The sequence below is a fragment of the Tachyglossus aculeatus genome, chromosome 9 (genome assembly GCF_015852505.1).
Source record: "Tachyglossus aculeatus isolate mTacAcu1 chromosome 9, mTacAcu1.pri, whole genome shotgun sequence".
Lineage (NCBI taxonomy): Eukaryota > Metazoa > Chordata > Mammalia > Monotremata > Tachyglossidae > Tachyglossus > Tachyglossus aculeatus.
The window spans coordinates 2,047,624-2,065,047 of NC_052074.1; the positions used below are offsets into that span (position 1 = coordinate 2,047,624).

General features: G+C 46.2%; 1 protein-coding gene across 3 annotated transcripts in view; it reads left to right on the forward strand.

Moving 5' to 3' along the window:
* The window catches only part of TTC7A (tetratricopeptide repeat domain 7A), a 64,452-nt gene that overhangs the window by 2,757 nt on the left and 44,271 nt on the right, over window positions 1-17,424 (forward strand). For 2 of the 3 annotated variants that reach the window (XM_038751176.1, XM_038751177.1), the window contains exons 2-3: window positions 9,829-9,992; window positions 14,228-14,396. In XM_038751176.1, coding sequence (XP_038607104.1) covers window positions 9,829-9,992; window positions 14,228-14,396 — 333 coding nt within the window. Of the gene's footprint in view, window positions 1-9,828; window positions 9,993-14,227; window positions 14,397-17,424 lie in introns of those variants that run through there. The other variant, XM_038751178.1, reaches the window with a different exon arrangement.

Consider the following 17,424-nt stretch of genomic DNA (forward strand, 5'->3'; position numbering starts at 1 on the left):
AGCCCACTGTTGGGTAGGGACCGTCTCTATATGTTGCCAACTTGTACTTCCCAAGCGCTTAGTACAGTGCTCTGCACACAGTAAGCGCTCAATAAATACGATGGATTGATTAGTACAGTGCTCTGCACACAGTAAGTGCTCAATAAATACGATTGATTGATTGCTTGATTGATTCTAAGCGCTGGGGAGGTTCCAAGGTGATCAGGTTGTCCCACGGGGGGCTCCCGGTCTTCATCCCCATTTTCCAGATGAGGTCACTGAGGCCCAGAGAAGTGAAGTGACTTGCCCAAAGTCACCCAGCTGACAATTGGCGGAGCCGGGATTGTTTTTTTTTTAATGGCATTTATTAAGCGCTTACTCTGTGCAAAGCACTGTTCTGAGCGCTGGGGAGGTTACAAGGCGATCAGATGGTCCCATGGGGGGGCTCACAGTCTTCATCCCCATTTTCCAGATGAGGGAACTGAGGCCCAGAGAAGTGAAGTGACCTGCCCAAAGTCACCCAGCTGACTATTGGTGGAGGCAGGATTTGAACCCATGACCTCTGACTCCAAAGCCCGGGCTCTTTCCACTGAGCCACGCTGCTTCTCCAAGGGAAGTGACCGGCCCCTCTAGGCTCTGAGCTGCAGGTGGGCCGGGAATGTCCATCTGTTGTTTTATTGTGCTCTCCCAAGCGCTTAGTCCAGTGCTCTGCACACAGGAAGCGCTCAATAAATACCATTAAATGAACGAATGAATGAACGGGGCAGAGCCGGGAACCCAGGTTCCTCTCACTCCCAGGCACCATGTTCCCAACTTGTACTTCCCAAGCGCTTAGTCCAGTGCTCTGCACACAGTGAGCGCTCAATAAATACGATTGAATGAATCACCATCATTATGATTAGAAATAGCTCTGTTATTGAGTCAGAGGTCATGGGTTCGAATCCCACCTCCCCCACATGTCTGCTGTGTGACCTTGGGTAAGTCACTACACTTCTCTGTGCCTCAGTTCCCTCGTCTGTAAAATGGGGATTAAGACTGTGAGCCCCACATGGGACAACCTCATCTCCTTGTGTTCCCCCAGCGCTTAGAACAGTGCTTTGCACATAGTAAGCGCTTAACAAATACCAACATTATTATTATTATTATTATTATTATTATTATTATTATTGGAAATGGTGTTATCATTATTATCATGAAAGTGTTGTCGTTATTTAGAGAAGCAGCATGGCTCAGTGGGAAAGAGCCCGGACTTTGGAGTCAGAGGTCATGGGTTCAAATCCCGGCTCTGCCAGCTGTCAGCTGGGTGACTTTGGGCAAGTCACTTCTCTGGGCCTCAGTTACCTCATCTGGAAAATGGGGATTATTCATTCATTCATTCAATCGTATTTATTGAGCGCTGACTGTGTGCAGAGCACTGTACTAAGCGCTTGGGAAGTACAAGTTGGCAACATATGGAGGCGGTCCCTACCCAACAGCGGGCTCACAATCAATCAATCAATCAATCGTATTTATTGAGCGCTTACTGTGTGCAGAGCACTGTACTAAGCGCTTGGGAAGGACAAGTTGGCAACATATGGAGGTGGTCCCTACCCAACAGCGGGCTCACAGTTTAGAAACCCCTCATGGGACAACCTAATCACCTTGTAACCTCCCCAGCGCTCAGAGCAGTGCTTTGCACATAGTAAGTGCTTAATAAATGCCATCATCATTATTATTATTAGAAATAGTGTTTTTATTATTATTACTATTTACTTGGACTGAATGATTATCATCATCATCATTATGATTAGAAATAGTTCTATTATTGGAAATGGTGCTATTATTATTATCAGAAAGAATGTAGTCATTATTAGAAATAGTGTTTTTATTATTCATATTACTATTTACTTGGACTTAATGATTATCATCATTATGATTAGAAATAGTTCTATTATTATTGGAAATGGTGCTATTATCATTATCAGAAAGCGTTATTATTATTATTAGGAATAGTGTTTTTATTAGTATTACTATTTACTTGGACTGAATGATTATCATCTTTATGATTAGAAATAGTTCTATTATTATTGGAAATGGTGCTATTATTATTATGAGAAAGTTATTATTAGAAATAGTGTTTTTATTATTAGTATTATTTACTTGGACTGAATGATTATCATCATCATCGTTATGATTAGAAATAGTTCTGTTATTATTGGAAACGGTGCTATTATTATCAGAAAGTTATTATTAGAAATAGTGTTTTTATTATTATTACTATTTACTTAGACTGAATGATGATCATAATCATTATGATTGGAAATAGTTCTGTTATTATTGGAAATGGTGCTATTATTATTATCAGAAAGTTATTATTATTAGAAATAGTGTTTTTATTATTACTGTTTACTTGGACTGAACGATGATCACCATCATCATTATGATGAATTGAAATAGTTCTATTATTATTGGAAATGGTGCAATTATTACTATCAGAGTTATTAGAAATAGTGTTTTTATTATTATTACTATTTACTTGGACTGAACGATGATCATCATCATTATGATGATTAGGAGTAGTTCTACTATTATTGGAAATGGTGCTATTATTATTATCAGAGTTATTATTAGAAATAGTGTTTTTATTATTATTACTATTTACTTGGACTGAACGATTATCATCATCATCATTATGATTAGAAATAGTTCTATTATTACTGGAAATGTTGCTATTATTATCAAAAAGAGTTATTAGAAACAGTGTTTTTATTATTATTACTATTTACTTGGACTGAACGATGATCATCATCATCATGATGATTAGAAATAGTTCTATTATTATTGGAAATAGTGCTATTATTATTATCAGAAAGAGTTATTGTTAGAAACAGGGTTTTTATTATTATTACTATTTACTTGGACTGACGATTATCATCATCATCATTACGATTACTAATAGTTCTATTATTATTGGAAATGGTGCTATTATTATCAGAAAGAGTTATTAGAAACAGTGTTTTTATTATTATTACTATTTGGACTGAACGATGATCATCATCATCATGATGATTAGAAATAGTTCTATTATTATTGGAAATGGTGCTATTATTATTATCAGAGTTATTATTAGAAATAGTGTTTTATTATTACTATTTACTTGGACTGAATGCTTATCATCATCATCATGATGATTAGAAATAGTTCTATTGTTATTGGAAATGGTGCTATTATTATTATCAGAAAGAGTTATTATTAGAAACAGTGTTTTTGTTATTATTACTATTTACTTGGACTGAACGATGATCATCATCATCATGATGATGATTAGAAATAGTTCTATTATTAAAAGCGTGGCTCAGTGGAAGGAGCCCGGGCTTTGGAGTCAGAGGTCATGGGTTCAAATCCCAGCTGTGTAACTTTGGGCAAGTCACTTCACTTCTCTGGGCCTCAGTTCCCTCATCTGTAAAATGGGGATTAAAACTGTGAGCCCCACGTGGGACAACCAGATTACCTTGTAACCTCCCCAGCGCTTAGAACAGTGCTTTGATAATAATAATAATGATAAGGATGATGGTATTTGTTAAGCGCTTCCTATGTGCAAAGCAATAATAGCACCACTTATAATACTAATAATGGCATTTGTTAAGTGCTTACTATGTGCAGAGCACTGTTCTCTGATAATAATAATAGCACCACTTATAATAATAATAATAATGGCATGTTAAGTGCTTACTATGTGCAGAGTTATTATCAGAAATAGTGTTTTTATTATTATTACTATTTACTTGGACTGAACGATGATCATCATCATCATTACGATGATTAGAACTAGTTCTATTATTATTGGAAATGGCGTTATTATTATCATTAGAGTGTTATTATTATTATTGGAAATAGTGTTTTTATTCTGATGGTTCTTTCCTTGGACTGATGTCTGTCTCCTCCCCCATAGACGGTGAGCTGGTCACGGGGAGGGAGTTTATGCAACTTTTATTTCAGAAGAACACGTTCACAATTGTTCCTCCCAACTAGACACTTCTATTTATATACATTTAAAAGTATAATCTAGGAAGGAATCAACAGTTTTACCGCATTAATCTCTATGCAACCAGTTTAGCTGTTTATTTTCTGGTTGCTTTCTTGTTTTCTTGTTTCCTTCTTGAATCAAATACGATTGATTGATTGTTGGCAGGATTATGGCATATCCCTTCCTGGGTATAGGATTTTAATTGTAGTGCATTGCCTTTGGGTACATGCATATTTTGGTGTTGTCTTTAAAAAATGTTTCCAACAGAATTTCATCGTGGTCCCATACAATCAATCATTTTTTGTTTTTAATTGTCTTTAAAAAATGTTTCCAACAGAATTTCAGCATGGTCCCATACAATCAATCAATTAATCGATCAATCGTATTTATTGAGCGCTTACTGTGTGTCTGTTTAGTGGTGAGTGGGCCTCTGCCAAGCGCTTAGCACAGCGCTCTGCCCACAATCGATCAATCGTATTTATTGAGCGCTTCCTGGGTGCAGAGCGCTGTACTAAGCGCTTGGGAAGTCCAAGTTGGCAACATCTAGAGATGGGCCCTACCCGACAGCGGGCTCACAGTCTAGAAGGGGGAGACAGACAACAAAACCAAGCATATTAACAAAATAAAATAAATAGAATATCAATCATTCAATCAATCATATTTATTGAGCGTTTCCTGTGTGCAGAGCACTGTACTAAGCGCTTGGGAAGTCCAAGTTGGCAACATCTAGAGACGGTCCCTACCCGACAGCGGGCTCACAGTCTAGAAGGGGGAGACAGACAACAAAACCAAACATATTAACAAAATAAAATAAATAGAATATCTATCAATCAATCAATCAATCGTGTTTATTGAGCGCTTCCTGTGTGCAGAGCACTGGACTAAGCGCTTGGGAAGGCCAAGTTGGCAACACCTAGAGCCGGTCCCTACCCAACAGCGGGCTCACAGTCTAGAAGGGGAAAGACAGAGAACAAAACCAAACATATTAACAAAATAAAATAAATAGAATATCTATCAATCAATCAATCAATCGTGTTTATTTAGCGCTTCCTGTGTGCAGAGCACTGGACTAAGCGCTTGGGAAGGCCAAGTTGGCAACATCTAGAGCCGGGCCCTACCCAACAGCGGGCTCACAGTCTAGAAGGGGGAAGACAGAGAACAAAACCATACATATTAACAAAATAAAATAAATAGAATAGAGATGGACAAGTAAAATAAATAAATAAATAGAGTAATAAATATGTACAAACATATATACAGGTATATACACAGTAAGCATTCCATCACTTGTACTTCCCAAGCGCTTAGTACAGTGCTCCGCACACAGGAAGCGCTCAATAAATACAATTGAATGACTGAATGAATCACTCCGTTTGAATGACTGACTGAATCACTATGAATGAATTAATGAATGAATGGATGGAAAGTAGGAACTTCCTGCTTCCGGAGCCTCGGCGGAAGTAGGCCCGTCCTGCCCATCCCCAACCGGAAGTCCTCCTCCTCCTCTTCCCATCCCTCCCCTCCCCCCTCCCCCCTCCCCTCCCCCTTCCCCCTCCTCCGCCTCCTCCTCCTCCTCCTCCCCCTCCTCCGCCTCCTTCTCCCCCTCCCCCTCCTCCTCCTCCCCCTCCTCCTCCCCCCTCCTCCCCCTCCCCCTCCCCCTCCTCCTCCTCCTCCTCCCCTTCGTCCTCCCCCCTCCTCCTCCCCCTCCCCCTCCTCCCTCCCCCTCCCCCTCCTCCTCCTCCTCCCCCTCCTCCTCCCCCTCCTCCTCCTCCCCCTCCTCCTCCCCCTCCTCCTCCTCCCCCACCTCCTCCTCCTCCTCCCCCTCCTCCTCCCCCTCCTCCTCCTCCCCCACCCCTCCTCCCCCTCCTCCTCCTCCCCCCCTCCTCCTCCTCCTCCCCCCTCCTCCTCCTCCTCCCCCCCTCCTCCTCCTCCTCCCCCCCCTCCTCCTCCTCCCCCCTCCTCCTCCTCCTCCCCCCCTCCTCCTCCTCCCCCCCTCCTCCTCCTCCTCCCCCACTCCTCCTCCTCCCCCCTCCTCCTCCTCCCCCACTCCTCCTCCTCCCCCCTCCTCCTCCTCCCCCTCCCCCTCCTCCCCCTCCTCCCCCACCCCTCCTCCCCCCTCCCCATCCCCTCCTCCTCCTCCCCCATCCCCTCCTCCCCCTCCCCCCTCCTCCTCCCCCACCCCTCCTCCCCCTCCCCCTCCTCCCCCACTCCTCCCCTCCCCCTCCTCCTCCTCCCCCTCCCCCTCCCTCCTCCCCCCTCCCCTCCCCCTCCCCTCGTCCTCCTCCTCCTCCCCCTCCCCTCGTCCTCTTCCTCCCCCTCCCCCCCTCCTCCCCCCTCCTCCCCCCCTCCCCTCCCCCTTTGGAGTCAGAGGTCATGGGTTCAAATCCCAGCCCCACCAACTGTCAGCTGGGTGACTTTGGGCAAGTCACTTCACTCCTCTGGGCCTCAGTTCCCTCATCTGGAAAATGGGGATTAATAATAATAATGGCTTTTAGACTGTGAGCCCACTGTTGGGTAGGGACTGTCTCTATAGGGACTGTCTTACTGCACATAGTAAGCGCTTAACAAATGCCATCATTATTATTATATCAATCAATCGTATTTATTGAGCGCTTACTATGTGCAGAGCACTGAACTAAGCGCTTGGGAAGTACAAATTGGCAACATGTAGAGACAGTCCCTACCCAACAGTGGGCTCACAGTCTATGTTGCCAACTTGTACTTCCCAAGCGCTTAGTACAGTGCTCTGCACACAGTAAGCGCTCAATAAATACGATTGATTTATTGATTAAGCACTTACTCTGTGCCAAGCACTGTTCTAAGCACTGGGGAAGTTACAAGGTGATCAGGTTGTCCCACGGGGGCTCACAGTCTTCATCCCCATTTTACAGATGAGGGAACTGAGGCCCAGAGAAGCGAAGTGACTAACCCAAAGTCACACAGCTGACAAGCGGCGGAGTCGGGGTTTGAACCCATGACCTCTGACTCCAAAGCCCGGGCTCTTTCCCCTGAGCCACGCTGCTTCTCCGGATTAAAACTGTGAGCCCCCTGTGGGACAACCTGATCACCTTGTAGCCTCCCCAGTGCTCAGAACAGTGCTTTGCAAATAGTAAGCGCTTAATAAATGCCATTATTATTATTATTATTAGAGAAGCAGTGTGGCTCAGGGGAAAGAGCCCGGGCTTGGGAGTCAGAGGTCATGGGTTCAAATCCCAGCTCCACCAACTGTCAGCTGGGTGACTTTGGGCAAGTCACTTCACTTCTCTGGGCCTCAGTTCCCTCATCTGGAAAATGGGGATTAAAACTGTGAGCCCCCTGTGGGACAACCTGATCACCTTGTAGCCTCCCCATCGTTTAGAACAGTGCTTTGCACATAGTAAGCACTTAACAAATGCCATTATTATTATTATTATTGTTAGAGAAGCAGCATGGCTCGGGGAAAGAGCCCGGACTTGGGAGTCAGAGGTCATGGGTTCAAATGCCGCTCCGCCAATTGTCAGCTGGGTGACTTTGGGCAAGTCGCTTCACTTCTCCGGGCCTCGGTTACCTCATCTGTAAAATGGGGATGAAGACTGTGAGCCCCACGTGGGACAGTCGCCTTGTAGCCTCCCCAGCACTTAGAACAGTGCTTTCATTCATTCATTCAATCGTATTTATTGAGCGCTTACTGTGTGCAGAGCACTGTACTAAGCGCTTGGGAAGTACAAGTTGGCAACATGTAGAGACAGTCCCTACTCAACAGTAGGCTCACAGTCTAAAAGGGGCTTAATAAATGCCATCATTATTATTATTATTATTATTATCTGCAAAGCACTGTTCTAAGCGCCGGGGGGGATACAAGGTCATCAGGTTGTCCCACGTGGGGCTCACAGTCTCCATCCCCATTTGACAGATGAGGGAACTGAGGCCCAGAGAAAGGCCCAAAGTCACCCAGCCGGGATTCGAACCCACGACCTCTGACTCCCAAGCCCGGGCTCTTTCCACAGAGCCACGCCGCTTCTCTACTAGACTGTGAGCTCGCTGTGGGCAAGGAGTGGGTTGGTCTGCTGTTGCACTGTCCCCTCCCAAGGGCCCCGTAGAGCGCCTTGCATACAGTCAATCAATCAATCAATCAATCGTATTTATTTATTTATCGTATATATTATCATATATATTGATCATATATATTTATTTATTTATTCATCGAGTCAGCGCTCGATGAAGGCAACCTCAAAAGGACGTAACCGTTCGAGCGGCGAAAATCCTGGACGATCCCTCAGAAAGAGAGACTAATATGTAAAGTCCACCGTGACTCTCAAGAGAGTGTTTCTGACTTTCATTAGAAGTAGTTCTTAAAGATTACCTCCTTCCCTTCCCCACAGCACATGTATATATGTTTGTACATATTTATTACTCTATTTATTTTACTTTTCCATATCTATTCTATTTATTTTATTTTGTTAGTACGTTTTGTTTTGTTCTCTGTCTCCCCCTTCTAGACTGTGAGCCCACTGTTGGGTAGGGACCGTCTCTAGATGTTGCCAACTTGGACTTCCCAAGCGCTTAGTCCAGTGCTCTGCACACAGTAAGCGCTCAATAAATACGATTGATGATGATGATGATGATGATATAGGTCAGATTTTGTAGTTTTAATGATCAGTCTCAATTATGGATGACAGTAGCATTTTGTTCCATGGCAAGATTCCAAATCAGTCGTTACCTTCAGCTTATTTCTTTCGGTTGGTGAGATTTTTAGGTTAAAGGACATTGAGCCCATGAATATAAGCCTAAATATAAGCCTATGAATATAAGCCTAAATATAACATATTTATTACTCTATTTATTTATTTATTTATTTATTTATTTTACTTGTCCATATCTATTCTATTTATTTTATTTTGTTAGTACGTTTGGTTTTGTTCTCCGTCTCCCCCTTTTAGACTGTGAGCCCGCTGTTGGGTAGGGACCGTCTCTATATGTTGCCAACTTGGACTTCCCAAGCGCTTTGTACAGTGCTCTGCACCCAGTAAGCGCTCAATAAATACGATTGATGATGATGATGATGATGATATAGGGCAGATTCTGTACTTGTAATGATCAGTCTCAATTATGGATGACAGTAGGATTTTGTTCCACGGCAAGATTCCAGATCAGTCGTTACCTTCAGCTTATTTCTTTCGGTTGGTGAGATTTTTAGGTTAAAGGACATTGAGCCCATGAATATAAGCCTAAATATAAGCCCATGAATATAAGCCTAAATATAACATATTACTCTATTTATTTATTTTACTTGTCCATATCTATTCTATTTATTTTATTTTGTTAGTACGTTTGGTTTTGTTCTCCGTCTCCCCCTTTTAGACTGTGAGCCCGCTGTTGGGTAGGGACCGTCTCTATACGTTGCCAACTTGGACTTCCCAAGCGCTTAGCCCAGTGCTCTGCACCCAGTAAGCGCTCAATAAATACGATTGATGATGATGATGATGACTGTATATGTTGCCAATTTGTACTTCCCAAGCGCTTCGTCCAGTGCTCTGCACCCAGTAAGCGCTCAATAAATACGATTGATGATGATGATAAGCCTACTTTCATCTGACGCTGGATCTTGTGAGTAGACTGGTGATTGGCCTTCCAGTGACAGGCGACGTTGGACTCAACTATAAGCGCTTAGTACAGTGCTCTGCACACAGTAAGCGCTCAATAAATACGACTGCATGAATGAACTGGACGAAGCAAGTGCTTAGCCTGCTCACAGCAAGCGCTCAATAAATACGACTGCATGAATGAACTGGACGAAGCAAGCGCTTAGCGCGGTGCCCTGCCCACGGTAAGCGCTCAGTAAGTACAGTTGATCTACCTTGCAGATGACTTCGGGAAGCTGCTGCTGGCGGAGGCCCTCCTGGAGCAGAGCCTGAAGGACAACATCGCCCAAATCAAGGACGCCATCCCCCTCCAGGAGCGGAACGAGTCGAAAATGGGAGAGGCCAAGAAGTACCTGACGGGGGTCCTCAACCGGGGGCGGCTGCCGGTGAGTGCCCGCTCGGGGGGCGAGGGGCCGGGGGGCGGTCAGAGGAGGTGGGCCACTGGACCGGATTCCCGGGAGCTTCGAAGGGCAGGGAACGTGTCGCTTATATTGTCATATCCTAATCCATCCATCAATCAATCGTATTTACTGAGCGCTTACTGTGTGCGGAAGTGTCGGTTATATTCCCGGGCCTGGAATGCCCCCAATCCCTCTGCCCATCCGCCAAGCTAGCTCTCTTCCTCCCTTCAAGGCCCTGCTGAGAGCTCACCTCCTCCAGGAGGCCTTCCCAGACTGAGCCCCTTCTTTCCTCTCCCCCTCGTCCCCCTCTCCATCCCCCCGTCTTACCTCCTTCCCTTCCCCACAGCACCTGTATATATGTATATATGGTTGTACAGATTTATTACTCTATTTATTTATTTATTTATTTTACTTGTACATTTCTATCCTACTTATTTTATTTTGTTGGTATGTTTGGTTCTGTTCTCCGTCTCCCCCTTTTAGACTGTGAGCCCACTGTTGGGTAGGGACTGTCTCTATGTGATGCCAATTTGTACTTCCCAAGCGCTTAGTACAGTGCTCTGCACATAGTAAGCGCTCAATAAATACGATTGATTGATTGTCACATCCTAATCCATCAATCAGTCGTATTTACTGAACACTTACTGTGTGCGGACGTGTCGGTTATATTGTCATATCATAATCCATCAATCAATCTGAGCACTTACTGTGTGCGGAGCACTGTACTGAGCGCTTGGGAAGTACAAGTTCCCAACAGTGGGCTCACAGTCGAGGATATCATACTCTCCTGAGCGGTTAGCGCGGTGGTCCGGACAAAGGAAGCGCTCAGTAAATAGAAGCGGAGAAGCAGCGTGGCTCAGTGGAAAGAGCCCGGGCTTTGGAGCCAGAGGGCACGGGGTCGAATCCCGGCTCCGCCACATGTCTGCTGTGTGACCTTGGGCAAGTTACTTCACTTCTCTGAGCCTCGGTTACCCGATCTGTAAAATGGGGATGACGACTGTGAGCCCCACGTGGGCCAACCTGATCGCCTTGTATCCCCCCCCCCCAGCGCTTAGAACAGTGCTTGGCACATAGTAAGCGCTTAACAAATGCCATCATTATTATTATTATTATTATTACAAGCACTGTCCCATGGCCTGATGGTGTTGCTATTTGTTAAGCGCTTACTGTGTGCCAAGCACTGTTCTAAGCACTGAGGGAGATACAAGGTCATCAGGTTGTCCCATGGGGGCTAATAGTTTTGGTGTTTGTTAAGCACTTACTATGTGCCAAGCACTGTTCTAAGCACTGAGGGAGATACAAGGTCTTCAGGTTGTCCCACGGGGGGCTCACAGTCTTCATCCCCGTTTGACAGATGAGGGAACTGAGGCCCAGAGAAGTGAAGTGACTTGCCCAAGTTCACACAGCTAAGTGGTAGAGTAGGGATTAATAATAATAATAATAATGATGATGGTATTTGTTAAGCGCTTACTATGTGCCAAGCACTGTTCTAAGCACTAAGGGAGATACAAGGTGATCAGGTTGTCCCACAGGGGGCTCACAGTCTTCATTCCCGTTTGACAGATGGGGAAACTGAGGCCCAGAGAAGTGAAGTGACTTGCCCGAGTTCACACAGCTAAGTGGTAGAGTAGGGATTAATAATAGTAATAATGATGGCATTTGTTAAGCGCTTACTATGTGCCAAGCACTGTTCTAAGCACTGGGGGAGATACAAGGTGATCAGGTTGTCCCACGGGGGGCTCACAGTCTTCATCCCCATTTGACAGATGGGGGAACTGAGGCCCAGAGAAGTGAAGTGACTTGCCCAAGTTCACACAGCTAAGTGGTAGAGTAGGGATTAATAATAATAATAATAATAATGATGGTGGTATTTGTTAAGCGCTTACTATGTGCTAAGCACTGTTCTAAGCACTGAGGGATATACAAGGTGATCAGGTTGTCCCATGTGGGGCTCCCAGTCTTCATCCCCATTTTACAGATGAGGGAACTGAGGCACAGAGAAGTGAAGTGACTTGCCCAAGTTCACACAGCTAAGTGGTAGAGTAGGGATTAATAATAATAATAATAATGATGATGGTATTTGTTAAGTGCTTACTATGTGCCAAGCACTGTTCTAAGCACTGGGGGAGATACAAGCTGATCAGGTCGTCCCACGGGGGGCTCACAGGCTTCATCCCCGTTTGACAGATGAGGCCACTGAGGCCCAGAGAAGTGAAGTGACTTGCCCAAGGTAACACAGCTGACAAGTGGCAGAGTCAGGATTAGAACCCACGACCTCTGGCTCCCCAGCCCGGGCTCTTTCCACTGAGCCATGCTGCCTAGAGGACGGAGCCCAGGCCTGGACGTGAATATAAGTATTATATGATTTTAAAATAATATATACTAGCAGTATTTGATAAGCGCTTACTATGTGCCTGGCACTGTACTGAGCACTGGGGGGGATGCAAACCCATCGGGTTGGCGCCTGGGAGAGGACGGTTCAACTGAGTCGGTAGACACGGTCCCTGCCCACAGTTAATCGGTGCTATTTACTGAGCGCTCACCATGTGCAGAGCACTGTAGTAAGTGCTCGGGAGAGGACAGTACAACAGAGTTGGTAGACACGGTCCCTGCCCACAGTTAATCGGTGCTATTTACTGAGCGCTCACTGTGCGCAGAGTACTAAGTGCTCGGGAGAGGACAATACAGTAGAGTTGGTAGACACGGTCCCTGCCCACAGTTAATCGGTGCTATTTACTGAGCGCTCACCATGTGCAGAGCACTGAACTAAGTGCTCGGGAGAGGACAATACAATAGAGTTGGGAAACACGGTTCCTGCCCACAGTTAATCGGTGCTATTTACTGAGCGCTCAGTGTGTGCAGAGCACTTGTACTAAGTGCTCTGGAGAGGACAATACAACAGAGTTGGTAGACACGGTCCCTGCCCACAGTTAATCGGTGCTATTTACTGAGCACTTACCGTGTGCAGAGCACTGTACTAAGTGCTCGGGAGAGGACAGTACAACAGAGTTGGTAGACATGGTCCCTGCCCACAGTTAATCGGTGCTATTTACTGAGCGCTCACCGTGTGCAGAGCACTGTGCTAAGTGCTCGGGACAGGACAATACAACAGAGTTGGTAGACACGGTCCCTGCCCACGGTTAATCGGTGCTATTTACTGAGCGCTCACCATGTGCAGAGCGCTGTACTAAATGCTTGGGACAGGACATTACAACAGAGTTGGTAGACACGGTCCCTGCCCACAGTTAATCGGTGCTATTTACTGAGCGCTTACCGTGTGCAGAGCACTGTACTAAGTGCTCGGGAGAGGACAGTACAACAGAGTTGGTAGACACAGTCCCTGCCCACAGTTAATTGGTGCTATTTACTGAGCGCTCACCGTGCGCAGAGCACTGTACTAAGTGCTCAGGAGAGGACAGTACAACAGAGTTGGTAGACACGGTCCCTGCCCACAGTTAATTGGTGCTATTTACTGAGCGCTCACCGTGTGCAGAGCACTTGTAGTAAGTGCTTGGGAGAGGACAATACAACAGAGTTGGGAAACACGGTTCCTGCCCACAGTTAATCGGTGCTATTTACTGAGCGCTCAGTGTGTGCAGAGCACTTGTAGTAAGTGCTCGGGAGAGGACAATACAACAGAGTTGATAGACGCAGTCCCTGCCCACAGGTAATCGGTTCTATTTACTGAGCGCTCACCGTGTGCAGAGCAATTTCTGTTGGTCGGTCGTATTTACCGAGTGCTTACTGCGTGCAGAGCACTGTACTAAGTGCTGGGGACAATAGAGAAGCAGCGTGGCTCAGTGGAAACAGCCCGGGCTTTGGAGTCAGAGGTCGTGTGTTCAAATCCCGGCTCCACCAGTTCTCAGCTGTGTGACCCCGGGCCGGTCACTTAACTTCTCTGGTGCCTCAGTTGCCTCCCCTGTGAAATGGGGATGAAGACTGGGAGCCCCACGTGGGACAACTTGATTACCTTGTGTCTAGAACAGCGCTTAATAAATGCCATCATCGTTATTATGAGGACATGGTAGACGCGTCCCTGGCCCACGAGGGAGGTTCCGGTTGTGGAGGCTTTAAAGGAAGGCGGTGGGGTCATCATCATCATCATCAATCGTATTTATTGAGCGCTTACGATGTGCAGAGCACTGTACTAAGCGCTTGGGAAGTACAGATTGGCTGGCGAGGGGGAAGAGGGGGTCCCTCATGTCCGTCCGTCCGTCCAGCCCAGGTACACGCGCGAGGCCATGCTGATCCTGGGGAAGCTGCACTTCGCCGAGGGCTCCTACCGGGAGGCGGTCAGCATGTACGCCCGCGCGGGCATCGACGCCATGACCGTGGAGAACAAGCCCCTGTACCAGCTGCGCCTGGTGGCGGAGGCCTTCGTCATCAAAGGTAGGCGGGCAGGGCCGCAGCGGCGGCGGGGGGCATCGGGGCCCGGCCCGCCGGGCACCAGCTGGGGCGGCACCGGGGAGCGGACTGACGGGCATCGGTCGAGGCCGGCCCTGCGGGAGGACGGGGCGGCATCGGCGGGCATCGGTGAGGCGGGGCTGAACCAGGCACGAACCCGGGCTTACGGGGCGGGTGGCGTCTTCTAGACCGTGAGCCCACTGTCGGGTAGGGACCGTCTCTATCTGTTGCCACTCTATTTATTTATTATTTATCTTACTTGTACATTTCTATCCTATTTATTTTATTTTGTTGGTGTGTTTGGTTCTGTTCTCTGTCTCCCCCTTTTAGACTGTGAGCCCACTGTTGGGTAGGGGCTATCTCTATAATAAATTTATTTATTTATTTATTTTACTTGTACTTATCTATCCTATTTATTTTATTTTGTTGGTATGTTTGGTTCTGTTCTCCGTCTCCCCCTTTTAGACTGTGAGCCCACTGTTGGGTAGGGACCGTCTCTAGATGTTGCCAATTTGTACTTCCCAAGCGCTTAGTACAGTGCTCTGCACACAGTAAGCGCTCAATAAATACGATTGATGATGATGATGATGTATATATGTCTGTACGTATTTATTACTCCATTTATTTTACTTGTACATATCTATTCTATTTATTTTATTTTGTTGGTATGTTTGGTTCTGTTCTCTGTCTCCCCCTTTTAGACTGTGAGCCCACTGTTGGGTAGGGACTGTCTCTATGTGTTGCCAATTTGTACTTCCCAAGAGCTTAGTACAGTGCTCTGCACATAGGAAGCGCTCAGTAAATACGATTGATTGATTGTTGCCAACTTGGGCTTCCCAAGCGCTTCGTCCGGTGCTGTGCACGCGGTGAGCGCTCAATAAGTACGGTTGAATGAATGAATGAGTCCCCGGAGCCAGGAGCTGGTGCCAACATCCCAGGGCCATTCCTGGCTCATCCCCCCCATCTTACCTCCTTCCCTTCCCCACAGCCTGTATATATGCCTATACATATTTATTACTCTATTTATTTTACTTGTGCATATCAATTCTATCTATTTTATTTTGTTAGTATGTTTGGTTTTGTTCTCCGTCTCCCCCTTTTAGACTGTGAGCCCACTGTCGGGTAGGGACCGTCTCTAGATGTTGCCAACTTGGACTTCCCAAGCGCTTAGTCCAGTGCTCTGCACGCAGTAAGCGCTCAATAAATACGATCGATTGATTGATTGACCAGTGGTATTCCGGGACCCCCACCCTCCAGGTGAGAGACGGGCCATCCAACAATTCCTGACTTTCCCGTCTCCAACCGCGGCCTTCCCCAGGGAGCTAGCGGGGACCGTGGCCATATTTTTAGCTGCATAAATAGCCCTTTTTTGGGAAAAGCACCCCCGCCTCAATTTTCTTTTGCCTCCCGCTCCTTCAAGCTAGGCTGGGGAAAGGGCTCTGCGGGAGGCAGACAGTGGGGTCAGGGGTTGAGGAAGTAGCGTCTTATTCATTCATTCATTCAGTCATATTTATTGAGCGCTTACTGCGTGCAGAGCACTGGACTGAGCGCTTGGGAAGTCCAAGTTGGCAGCATCTAGAGACGGTCCCTACCCAGCAGCGGGCTCACAGTCTAGAAGGGGGAGACAGACAACGAAACAAAACATATTAACAAAATAAAATAAGTAGAATGAATATGTACTTCCCGAGCACTTAATACAGTGCTCTGCACACAGTAAGCGCTCAATAAATATGATTGATTGATTGAATATGTACAAGTAAAATAGAGTAATAAATACGTACAAACATATATGGCGAAGGCACCTGGTCCGTGCTACCCCCTCCCATCTATCTGCCTGTCCTCAGATCAGGAGTGCCCCCAATTTCTTCCCTTCTCCCCCACCCTGCCAGCTGCCACTCATTCATTCGTTCATTCATTCAGTCGTACTTATTGAGCGCTTACTGCGTGCAGAGCACTGGACTGAGCGCTTGGGAAGTCCAAGTTGGCAGCATCTAGAGACGGTCCCTACCCAGCAGCGGGCTCACAGTCTAGAAGGGGGAGACAGACAACGAAACAAAACATATTAACAAAATAAAATAAGTAGAATGAATATGTACTTCCAGAGCACTTAATACAGTGCTCTGCACACAGTAAGCGCTCAATAAATATGATTGATTGATTGAATATGTACAAGTAAAATAGAGTAATAAATACATACAAACATATATGGCGAAGGCACCTGGTCCGTGCTACCCCCTCCCATCTATCTGCCTGTCCTCAGATCAGGAGTGCCCCCAATTTCTTCCCTTCTCCCCCACCCTGCCAGCTGCCACTCATTCATTCATTCATTCATTCAGTCGTACTTATTGAGCGCTTACTGCGTGCAGAGCACTGGACTGAGCGCTTGGGAAGTCCAAGTTGGCAGCATCTAGAGACGGTCCCTACCCAGCAGCGGGCTCACAGTCTAGAAGGGGGAGACAGACAACGAAACAAAACATATTAACAAAATAAAATAAGTAGAATGAATATGTACTTCCCGAGCACTTAATACAGTGCTCTGCACACAGTAAGCGCTCAATAAATATGATTGATTGATTGAATATGTACAAGTAAAATAGAGTAATAAATACGTACAAACATATATGGCGAAGGCACCTGGTACGTGCTACCCCCTCCCATCTATCTGCCTGTCCTCAGATCAGGAGTGCCCCCAATTTCTTCCCTTCTCCCCCACCCTGCCAGCTGCCACTCATTCATTCATTCGTTCATTCATTCAGTCGTACTTATTGAGCGCTTACTGTGTGCAGAGCACTGGACTGAGCGCTTGGGAAGTCCAAGTTGGCAACATCTAGAGACGGTCCCTACCCAGCAGCGGGCTCACAGTCTAGAAGGGGGAGACAGACAACGAAGCAAAACATATTAACAAAATAAAATAAGTAGAATGAGTATGTACTTCCCGAGCGGTTAATACAGTACTCTGCACACAGTAAGCGCTCAATAAATACGATTGATTGATTGATTGAATATGTACAAG